This window comes from Anopheles moucheti, chromosome 3 (genome assembly GCF_943734755.1).
Source record: "Anopheles moucheti chromosome 3, idAnoMoucSN_F20_07, whole genome shotgun sequence".
NCBI lineage: Eukaryota > Metazoa > Arthropoda > Insecta > Diptera > Culicidae > Anopheles > Anopheles moucheti.
Genome location: NC_069141.1, coordinates 89,873,118 through 89,884,821, shown reverse-complemented (window position 1 = coordinate 89,884,821; position 11,704 = coordinate 89,873,118). Strand labels below are relative to the sequence as shown.

The following is an 11,704-nucleotide window of genomic DNA, read 5'->3' as shown; positions in this document are numbered from 1 at the left end:
ACCGGCGACAACAATCTGCCAACCACCCCACGCCGGGTCTCGTCTCGGCCCCGTCTGGGGGTCAGCAAAAAGAGTCACTGGCCAAAGGAAGCGAATCGTTCCGGTAATTGTTGTCGTTTTAAAAGCCGTACTCGACGGTCGCGACCATTGTCGCCAAAAAAGCGAACGTGTTGCGAATTTATGCAACAGTTTACAATCAAAGGCTCTGTGCTCGAGCATCATTAAGAGTCGTATCGCGTCTCTGCACACTGGTTGAGGTTGTACCGATTAAAGTGCATTCAATTGGTGAAATGCACTACTTAATAGGCTTTTTTGAGAAAAATACTTGAAGATAAATGTCACTTTAATCCTTAATCGTAAAGTGTTGATTTCATTATTTTTTATAAAGTTTGTTAAACGATTGTTTCTCCTCGTGTGGAACAATTGTATACTTTCGGGCTTCCCTTTTAAAACCAACCCAAATGATTCGCATTTACTAATAGTACGACTATTACCAAACGAAACAGGACTAAAAGAAACATTAACCAAAGTACAAGGCGAAGTATAAAAAAGGGCACCTGTGGTTCTTTAGCTGCAATTTGATCCCCGAAAATACGCAACACAACACAAGTGTTCAATACTTTCTTGGGGCGCCCCTTATTACCCTCAGGTGGTGCCCATGCATTAGCTGGGAACTGGTTGCCAAGGACCGAACATCCATTAGCATCCGACAGACAAAACAGAGAGGGAGAGAGAGAGAGAGAGAGTCTGAATCTCGGCCCCGACAAGTTTGCGTCGTGTAGCAACATCTCAACTTCCCCGTGAAAAAAAAAGGAAGCAACAAATACGAAATCCGGTTTTACGAACTGAAAAAGTTCTTTCATATGGGAATTAAAGAACCTTCTCCTTGATTTTTTTTTGTTTGTTCTCTCACACACACTGCCTTGCTTCGATGTCGGATTGTGCGATCGCGTTTTATGTGGATGCTAATGCAACGAAGGGTTTTGTGCAGTCATCATATTTATGATGCACGATCATCATGATGCTGATGATGATGTTGCACCTCACACACCATGGGAAACTTGTTGTTAAATCTTATCTTCCCCGCACGCCAGCTGACTGTGGTCGTAAGGGAAAAGGAAGCAGGATCGCTACCAAATAAAGCGGAATGGCTAGATAAAGGAAAGGCCAACATTTATTTACCATTATGCAAGTGTTGCAGGAGGGCAAAAAGTTTTCGAAACGCGAACAATAATTGTTATTGTTCTAGAGCACTTGTTCAACAAAAACACGGGCGCCGACAGGCTGGAGGAGGACGGATCCACAAACACAACGCAACTCAACTCAACTCCAATTAACTTTTGCCTCATCGTGCTTCATCGCCCTTATGTCTGGTGGATGAGTGGAAGAATAAGCAAAAGCTTCGGTTCTTCCCGCATAAAGGGACCTCCGCCGTGGCAAGGATGGCGTGGGAAAGATAATATTTATCCGTTTTCCGTCACTACATCCAACACCCCTCTTTACCGGGAACGGAAGAACTTTCCCACCAGTAGCTGTGGGAAGTGGCAAGTACCGTGGCGAGAACGAGACAGCAAAACCCAGGATAATCATCTTTCGTGAGTCACGAAAGTGATTTTTGGGAAGTCTTCCTTGTCTTTGAGCTGGTTTATGCTTTTCCACGGAGCAGACGGACATAAACGGAGGTGACTCACCAGTTGCCATCAACGGGTACTGGAAGTGTTTTGTGATCTTGAGGATTTTTCACACCCCTTCCATCTGATCGTACCACCTACGGACGGCGGACAACCGTTTCATTGTGTGGAAATACTGGGCACTTTTAAAACGCTCCAAATATTAGCTTTACCAACTCGAACCGTAATGTCGCGAACTTCATCACAAGTCGCTCCATGACCGGTGCCATTCGTCAGAAGTGTCTTTCGGCACGATAAAGCCAGCAATTTACCCGGTTGATGAAGGTTCCATAGCGTAACGAATAGCACGGAATAAGGGGTTTGGCAATTGAAAACGGTTTCCCTGAATACTCCCTCCTCTTCAGAAAAAAGGGTTCAATTCTGTGAATGAATATACCTCTCTCAGAGCCCCGAAAGGAACGCTAAGACTAGACCTTAAAAATGTGGTCTCCGTCTCAGTTTACAAACAAAAAATCCACATTTACCAAAAGTAGCGAGAAGCAAAGGGTGGACGGCTGGTGGTGGTGGATGCATTTGACCGATTCTTCCACATATTTTTCTCACGACGATGGAAAACACGCAACTACATTTTTTGTTGCGCTTCCATATTTCCAAACCCATTTGCTTTTCAACGCGCTGGATACAGGAGGTTGGGGCTTGGCTTGTTCCCGTGGTCAAATTTGACTGCACGCTCAGTAGAAGAAAGTAATCCTTTTCAGCTTCCTTCTTGGAACGAAGATTAGGACCTGGGATCGGATCGGTCTAGTGGGGGACAATGAGGTTGGATACGGAAAGCAAAAAGCTATTTTTCCCATTCCGAGGCGTCATTTTTTATACCTATAATGACACAGAATCGATTTTATTGGAAATCGTTACTTTTGCAGAATAAATGACACCAAAAGTGGATTTGATTTACACAAACTTAATTACTATGTATGTGTGCTTAATTTTGCCTGTTTTTTTTTCTCTTTTTTGATGTCCAACACACGTGCCAAGTCGGGTTAGCAAAGGTCCACTTTAGTAATTTGCAGCTGATGGTCGGCACTGTACCGCAATCGATCGGAAGGCAAAAACCATCACATGACGGTCGCGGACATTACCGCAAGGCACGAGCAGCAAACCATATGCACCGGCTCAGTCTCGTCCACTCCATCCCCAGGAGAGAGAGAGAGAATCTGTACGGTGAAAGGGACAGGAACGATGGTCCCGGAGCAGGGGGGGGTAACGAACTGTTGCACGCTCGTGTTGCATACGCCGGGATGAGTTAATTCAATCTAGTTTCAAACTTCCGGTAGTGAGTTTTGCTGCCGGTGGAATTCAGCATCCCCAGCGGAGCGAAGGCGAAGGATGTCGACTATGCTAGAAAGATGCATTGTTGGCCAAGGGTACAATTTACGCTACAACGCACCTATTATTGTTCACGTCTCACTTGGGGGTTGATAGTTTAGGCGAACGTATATTGGAATCAGCACAAAATAGGTATCCTTTGTAAAACAGACATATGTTTAAGGTGCATACTTCAAATAGTTCCTTGCAGAGCAAAAGGCAATAGCATCGCTTACGAACTCGAGAATATCTAGTGTAAATCTCTATTGGCTCTGGTTGTTTAATGAAAAAAGAATTTCGACAAAAATAGTTCATTCTAGACAAATGATTATAACAGTATTCACCAAGTCAGTTTTACCACCCTTAACTCAGCTACAGCTCATTTGGAACGGTGGTAGGGGGGATATTCCAACGTTTTTCTCAGCATGAAATATGTAAACCATATTACAAAATTCTCGCTCTAAACTTCCTTTAATCACTGTTCGTTCATTCCTTTTTCTGTCAATTCCACCTCGTACCAAGTATAGATTTCATGGGAATTTCTATCCAAGCTTTTATAAATCCAAACGGTACATCTCATTCCACCGAACGCCGTCCACAACTGACATCCAACCTCAAAGGTCGTTGGATAAGATTCAGCAGTTTCAGGCGAATGACTCACATTCCCCGACTTGATGGAATGGTGATGGGTAAGCAGGAAAAAAACAACCATCCAGCTTAAATTCAATTCCACATGCCGCAGGGGAAAGCGTGGGCTACCGTTTCTAGCACCCATACTACTGCTGCAGCGCCAGGCCCTGAGAAGTTGGTGGGAAACGAAAAAATGGTGTGTGAAAATGTCCCTCGCGTTGACATCGTGGTTGATGTCGATCATTACCAGTTACCCATCAGGGTTCTAGCAAACAGTGCACGCGGACCCCTATCGAATGGAAGATGCGAGCGCCTGGATTGGCTCAAGGCCCCTTTCTTTACAAGCTCACCCCGGGACATTGAATCCCCTAAATAATAAGCCCTAAGCCAGCGTAGCAGCATGCCAAGCACGAGAACCGAAACGATGTGTTTTTTTTTTATTCCTCCGGATCGTTTGTTTGGTAGGAAGCAGGTGCCCCTTGTCCCTTATGTGTGTGTGTTTTTTTTGCCTTCAGCTTACTCCACATCATATCCCATGTCTCGCGCGCCGTTGATCGTTGGCGTGGGAAAGTTGGAAAAAAGTCTTGCCCAAGAACGGTCCGTCCTTTCCATCCATTATCGTTGGCGTACGCATGGGAGAGGAAGTGAATTTGACGGACTGAAAGGGAACGAGCGCAAAGAGGGTGGAGTGACAGAGAGACATCGACCTGAGAGGACGATTTTCGGGGATTCCTTCCGCAGCAGCAGCAGCTGTCTTTTAAAATTTGATGCTAGCTGCTTTGAGATGTTTTGAGATTTTCGTCCGTTTTAGGCCTTTCGTCCATCGGAAGGGAAACATCCCTCTGTCCGCAATAGAACAGCTGTGGAACGGCGTAAAGTTGAGGCTTGTCGGACAGTTTGGACTGAGCAGTCCAGCATAGGACAGCGAAGTTGCTAATTTAATCTCAGTTTTACTGGGTCACAAGACAAATCTGTCTGTTATGGATAACTTCCATTCCATTCCATACAGGGATGTTTAGAGGGATGTTTTTAGACTCGAAAGATGTCGTTCTTTAGCTATTGTACATACCTTCGCACAGCATTTTTTCGTCTGCTTCAGTAGATGCGACATGGTCATCGTCTTAGTAATCCTCCTCCAGACGTATTTCAAAGTCACTGCTCGGCAGTTCTGCTATTCACTCTCCGTTCCGTTTTGATCGATCGTATTTGAATTCAATTTTGCCTCGTCAAAGAACGATCGTACACAGTGACACACTTCACTGTCAGCAAACTGCTGACTTATTTGTTATTCTATTTGCTATTCCCGCACAAATGAGCCATAGAGCTTGTGGCTGGAACTTCAAATTAGGTGGCAATACACAGCACACTATGCCCCACAGCATATGGCACGAAACACCATCATCATTGGAGATGGAACGGATGGTCACTATGGTCGGAATTTCCACGCTTCACAACTGAACTGCTCCGCTAAAATCCAATCAACCCTTAATGAGACAAATTTAATTTCACTTCCATTTTCTGCAGCGCCAATTTACGCACTTCTTTCACATCGCCCGGTGGCCGGTGCTTTTTGCTCGTTGTTTTCGAATCGAATCGAAACGTTTCACTAATGATCGATTAAAACACAATTTCCCGTTTGCCTGTAGTGGTAGTTGTCGCCTTACACCACTCCGAAATACGCGCGATACAGCTCGAACGCTCGCTAGTGGAAGAATGCAATGGTCACACGCGCAATCCTTCACCGGACGGATAGCGAACAATACACACCTTGCATGCTCGATGTTGGCTTCAAGTTTATTCCAAGTTTCACGCTTTCCATGTACGCAAAGCCAAGGGTCGAGCCTCTGCGTCGGCATCGCGAAACAAACGAACGAGCTCCGACTAATGCCGAACGTTCTGTTCTCTCTCATTTCCTCTTTACTTTTCGCACGTATCGAGCTCTTTCGCGCTTTCGAATAGGAGTTCATCTTGTTCATCTTAAAACTTTTTCTCCCGCAGTTCATTTTGAGGGGAATTTATGACGATAAAGTACGGTAAAATGTTCTTTTCAGTTTCAGTAACTTGCACAGCAAACTACTCATTACGCCAGAGAAGCCTTCAGCTATCAACTTAATGCTTTTGTTCAGTGGTTCATGAAAATTGATTATATCACGAGTCCAGTCACTGCAAAGAAAGTAATAAAAATTATTAAAAAACCATTTAATAACAACTAACTGAAGTAACATATTTAGACAACCTGTATCAGGAGTTTAATGTAGGTATACACTTGATTTGATTATTTCCTCATTTTCTCGCTCTCCCTACCAAATAGGCAGATGAACTCTCTCCGTACAGAAAATTCCCCTTCCAGAGGAACAATAGAATGAACACCAACAAGGAACCGAAAACCCGATCCGATGCCGGGAAATGAATGGAAAAACGAACAAACGGGGAAAAAATGATGGGCTTGTTTACTGCCCCTGCGTAACCATGGTTGCGATGCGTTCCCACGCTTCGCCCTACAGTGACGTAAGCGTCGCATCAAAACAAACGCGTTGCCTCCTTTGCTCTCTGCCTCTTGCTATCCTTTTCTCTTTCGCTGCTTACTTTGATTTGATGAACTCGTGTATCTCGGTTGCCTTATCAAGCGAATTGCGTATAAACGGCGCATACGAAAGTGCACTTAGTGACTGACTTCCGTTCCATGGGGGTCTCTTCTTGTCTGCCCGCCCCGCATCGTCGGGCTCAACTCCCTACACCCTCCCCCTCTCCGAGTACGCACACTCGCATACAGATGGGTGGCAGCAGCCACCGGGTACCCACTTATTCATCGTACGAGTTCTTTTAATTTTTCTCACTTCCGATGGCCAGTGTGAAACACGTCTTCATGCTTTTCCGTTTCCCCCAGGACAACGGAGGAGCCACACACTTCGAGCCCAGCCGCCCCACAGACACAGAGGGGGTGGTAGAAAAGGGTGGCTCGGATTGCTGTATCGCGGCAGCCATCATTCTTGCCATGCTTCCTCTTCCTGACTCCTCCTCTAGCTCGCTGCTTGTACTGGTGGTGTACTTCACCGTCATTCAGTGATACTGTGATCCCCTACGGTGCTTCCCTTCATCAAACCATCCCCTCGAATGCATCGGTTCTTATTATTATTATCATTACCAATGCAAAGCTGACAAGCTGGTCAGAATGGATGGAAAAAAAGGAAGCGCAAAGTGAAGCAATATCGAATCGATCGAAGGTGTCCCAGCGTAAAAAACCCGAAGGGAGTCGAGGAAACCGACCTGAGCGCAGGTGAGTCGGAAAGGGAGTTTTGTGTTTCACCACACGCTTTCCCACGATGCTTATCGAACTGTTGTGTATGTTGCACACCTTGTGTGTGTGTATCGTTGTTTTCTTTTACCGTCTGAGTGTGCTTCCTTTTTACGTCTCATTCTTCAATTGCTACTGCTTGCATCTATCTTCTGTTAATGTATTTCTTTTTGTTTTTAGTTACGTTCTTCACGTTACGTTCTTTTTTACTTGTTGCGTTGTGTTTCTCACACCATACGACGGCGTTTAATGGTGATGCTTAATTTAAGGAAAGGGAAAATGCAACCGGAGCTAGTACGAGCCTTATCCAAACAGCAATATCAACATAAGTCCGCTTAGAGGGAGTTGAACATTTTCACACACAAATTGCGAAATGTGAATAAATTGCAAATTAGCGATTTTGGTAAATTTTTTTTAGGAAATAACACTTCGCAATGTTACCGCGGTTATGTTCGTAGAATAAACTAAAAAAGTCTAACTACTCCAAATCGGATTTGATAGCTAGTGAGCTATAAATTACTATCACAGCAGAGCTATTACTACTCTTAACTACTGCAGTCAAATGGCCGACTATATGAGCTTCAGAACGTGAAACAGTACGCGTTATGAGAACAAGAGCACTATCACGTTAGAAATAGCATTCAAAAAATTTGTACAAAATACAATATTTCTCCTTCAAACCGGATTTGAACCAGTGACCCTATGGATTACTGAAACACAGAGGGCTGAGATGGGAGAGACAAAATTGCTGGATGATGGAAACAGGAGAGACAGAGAAGAAAGGTGTGCATTGTTTGCATTTACACAACACGAAGTTTTTCCGCAGACTCACGCGAGTAGCAACAAACACTGCAACGACCCAAAGCCAAACACGCAACTCAACGCGCCGAGCTAACTTCTACAGTCCACCGCTCTACCAACTGAGCTATCGAAGGCTACGAAAGCATGCCTGTAAACGAACGATCATAAATGCCTACCAACCATAATGGGATCCACAAAGCAATAGTAAATAGGAAACCAATATAGTGGGGATTTGTTGCGTACTGACAATGTGGAGTTGGAAGTGGTGGTTGCAATATGAAAATACGATACAATAATTCGTACACTCATTTAAATAAAACTTCAACGAAACTTGCTCTTTGTTTGGGTTGCAATAGGATTCATATCAGTTCAATTGATTGAACAGATCGCTTCGTAGTGGCCTATATAATTCCATTCATTTTTCACAACCATCCACGGCGCCAAGTATGTCGGGAGATTGCTGCCAACTCCACACACCAACCAAACTATCATCCTCCGTTTTAAAGTACAATTTCGAAGAAAAGGACAGAAAAACACCAATGGACCACTGGCCACCAACCAAATTGGCTCCAAGAAGTTGATTGTCCCAAAAGGAGACCGAAAGAAGCACACAAGTTGAAAACAGTATCAAAAACGGGGATAATTTTTGTAGCTTCTCGTGCTAATTGTCTGTCTTCTCTTTCGATTTCACACCGTACAAGGACAAACGGAAACGGAGCTCAGTTCAGGAGGCTGTGTAAATGAGTTGGTAGCTTTCTCTTCCGGGTCGCGCATTTCTTTTTGGGGCAGGATTGTTGTTAAATCGCTTCCAATGGTGGAGAGATTACCGTGGTAAATTTAAAATCCCTTACCCCATTATCGACAAAGTAGGCGAGGAAGAAATGATCCTCGGCGAAATTATGAACCCTGTTTTGTCGGTGAAATGTCTCGTTTCCCACGAAAAGGTCTTCCTGTGTGTTCTTTTTTATTTCTTTATTTAATGTCGAAGGTGTCATCGACACACTGAACTTGTAACGCATCTGATAGCAGATGTGGAAGAATAAAAACAGTATGAATGCCTTATAATTCCTCCAAGTATGAAGATCACGAATTGACAAATGTACATCGATCGATCTTTGGTTTCTCCAACATGAGAAACTTGAAAGTACAGAAAAACTAAGTATTCAGGCGGATCTACGTATATTCTGCAAACATGAAACGTAATCAAAATAAACAAACCATAATTGCATTACCGAAACCTGCAGCCGCACCGCCCTTTCATCTCCAGCACACAGACTGGAAATAAAATGAACGTAGAAATGCGTCTATCCCTAAGGTGATTTATGTATGACCTTCTTCTGCAAGAAACAATCCGGCGGCAAAAGAATGAAATAAAATACATCCCTAACCTAGAATGGTAGGGCCACCTCGGATAGGCCAAACGGAATCGGAGCGAAACAACAAAGTGCATAATCCGGTGACTCGATTGGCGGAAGCAAACAAAAAACACACGCGCCCTTGCCCTGTTTCTGTGTTCGAAGGACATACACATACACAAGATAGGAGGCAGAGAGACGCTTGAAAGGACGAAACAAGAGTAGCGCCACGTGCCCAAACCGATTCCAAAGTGGACGAATATGAGCGCGACTCTAATTGCGTTGAATTTTGCAGGATACAGAGCGAAATCTTTGGAATCTTTTACGCTGTACGGCTGTGGAAGGGTCGTCCAGCAAAGATGACTGATGAGTGACGGCGGCGAACGACCGAACGGTGGTCGCTTTTGTCGTTTAGACGGCGTTTTTATAAAGCATCGCTTTCGTGGGGTGTTTTTCATTGGAGAGTGCGATGGCAGAATCTCGTGTTCCTTCTTTTTCCTCGGCGAAGTAAAATATACCAAGTTCTTGTGGAATACAATTTCCAATTATCTCCGCAGTGGTCGGCCCAAATAGGACCCGACGGATTAAGGACACATCGAGGAAAAGATGGTGGTCGTCAAGGTTGGTGTTTACGGAGGATTTTACGGAGTGGGAGGAGATTCGTTTGGAAGGACATTCTGACGAGCAAGCGAACACGCTTCAGGGTTAGCAGCTTGTCATAGGCCATGTTTTGTGGATTATTCGGAACGAAACAACTTTCCGGAGGGAAGAGATGTACATTCGTAAATTCAAACAATAATGGTTACTGCATCAAGAACCCTATAAAATAAAACCTCCTTTGCTCAGTTGCGTCCACTGCCGATAGTCAATAGATATCAGTTCGGTACTTGCTTTTTATATGGTTAAAGCATCATGAATATGATGCATTTAAATTGATTTTTATAGAGATCCACTTCTACCTGGCTCACGCTCACGCTTAAACTCTATCATGTCCTGATTATCCGGTTTGTGGCACACAATTTGTCCTCCACTCTACAGACAGGTTCACAGGGACACACGACAGTCGATGAGAACAATGTTCACTAATCAATGCCTGTATTTGTTTGCTCGAACGGTTCGTGCCTGGCCTCCAATCGCCACCATTTCATTGCGGCTGCAGAAAGGTTCTTTGATTTTGCTGTGAGGGGAATCCTCATCTCTCCCACCGAAGGATGGTAGAAATGAACCATTGAAATCTAGTTTAACACATATATGCACATCGATGGAATGAGTTTGTTCGATTAAATTAAATTTACATTTAACCTTATTTCCAAGAGCGTATGGTATTAAGCGTTCAAGGTTGAAGATACAAAAGAGAATCGGATGTATGCATCATCTGGTGCAGTTGAGTACATTGCACGCTGAGGTAACGATTGCATTAAAGATGCAGATGAAGATTAAAAAAATATCGAATTTCCTTCGAACCGGATTTGAACCAGTGACCTATGGATTTCTACTCGATCGGAAAGCTTGTGATCAAGTGCCCCTCCGGAGTGGTAGCAGTTGTTTACTTTCCAAATTTTCTACAGTCCACCGCTCTACCAACTGAGCTATCGAAGGCTTCGAGGTTTGCTTTCGAAAGGTAAGCAGAAAAGCCACTCGCAAAACCGTCACTTTTCCACCTCCTCCAGCTGCTGGTGGCAGTTGACTTCACAGTCGACTTACACGTTTACTGGAGATAGTAGAGCAGGGCTTGGCCACTTCCATTTGTCTTTAATCATGAGCACGTAGTGGGGAGGCATTATCTCTTGGAGTTACTGCTTGGAATGGTGGTGGTGGAGCAAAATAAAACATTGGACAGCCAGTGCTAGAGAGTATGCAAAATAAAGTTTACAATTCGCTCTCCTTCGAACCGGATTTGAACCAGTGACCTATGGATTACTATCAAGACTTGGAGGAGGTGATCAAATGCATTGCTGCAGGAGTTCCTCTTCTCCCCCACACTATCTACAGTCCACCGCTCTACCAACTGAGCTATCGAAGGTGTTGTATGGATCGATGGAAGAAAGCACTTTGAAAAGTTAGCAACTGCTAGTTTGATAACTCCAACTCTATGGATCCATCTATGTATGGCTTCGCTTATCACGAAAATCTGTTGAAGTCGTCCAGTATCATTCTCATGACGTGACTAGGCGACCCTTCTGTATCGCTATCGACTTTCAACGTACGAAGAGCTTCAAGTTGTTTTTTTTATAGATATTTCAAAAGTGCATTGAAAAAAAGGATATATGTACAAAAAAGTAATGAAGACTTCCTTCGAACCGGATTTGAACCAGTGACCTATGGATTTCTCTAGTGTTTGAAAGTGATCGCGAATGCATTTTTGGTGGTGCATTTCTATCTGATCTCCCTTTCACCTTTTCTACAGTCCACCGCTCTACCAACTGGGCTATCGAAGGCGATGAGAGAAAGGAAGATCAGAATGTTTTTAAATTACGTAAAATTGAACTTGGATTGTACTGATAAGACTGTTTGAATTATCAAACGAGAAAACACTCCATACACATACGAAACCATTATTCGATGTAAAAATATAAAAAAATAAAATGTGATAATCGCAAATACTATTTACAAAGAATACAAAGAAG

The 11,704-nt window shown here is 43.8% G+C and overlaps 1 protein-coding gene and 4 non-coding genes across 5 annotated transcripts in view; all 5 read right to left on the bottom strand.

The window, feature by feature from the left end:
- The window catches only part of LOC128304226 (uncharacterized), a 28,371-nt gene that overhangs the window by 5,175 nt on the left and 11,492 nt on the right, over positions 1–11,704 (bottom strand). Inside the window, exon 2 of the mRNA XM_053041386.1 lies at positions 4,696–5,789. Within this exon, the coding sequence (XP_052897346.1) occupies positions 4,696–4,743 (48 nt within the window). The 5' untranslated portion in view covers positions 4,744–5,789. The remainder of the gene's footprint in view (positions 1–4,695; positions 5,790–11,704) is intronic.
- On the bottom strand, positions 7,593–7,856 carry Trnay-gua (transfer RNA tyrosine (anticodon GUA)). The gene is made up of 2 exons: positions 7,820–7,856; positions 7,593–7,629 (listed from the first exon to the last, which is right to left on the bottom strand). It is a non-coding gene; the product is annotated as a tRNA-Tyr (tRNA).
- On the bottom strand, positions 10,532–10,676 carry Trnay-gua (transfer RNA tyrosine (anticodon GUA)). Its single transcript has 2 exons — positions 10,640–10,676; positions 10,532–10,567 (listed from the first exon to the last, which is right to left on the bottom strand). It is a non-coding gene; the product is annotated as a tRNA-Tyr (tRNA).
- On the bottom strand, positions 10,960–11,100 carry Trnay-gua (transfer RNA tyrosine (anticodon GUA)). The gene is made up of 2 exons: positions 11,064–11,100; positions 10,960–10,995 (listed from the first exon to the last, which is right to left on the bottom strand). It is a non-coding gene; the product is annotated as a tRNA-Tyr (tRNA).
- Positions 11,369–11,515, bottom strand: Trnay-gua (transfer RNA tyrosine (anticodon GUA)). The gene is made up of 2 exons: positions 11,479–11,515; positions 11,369–11,404 (listed from the first exon to the last, which is right to left on the bottom strand). It is a non-coding gene; the product is annotated as a tRNA-Tyr (tRNA).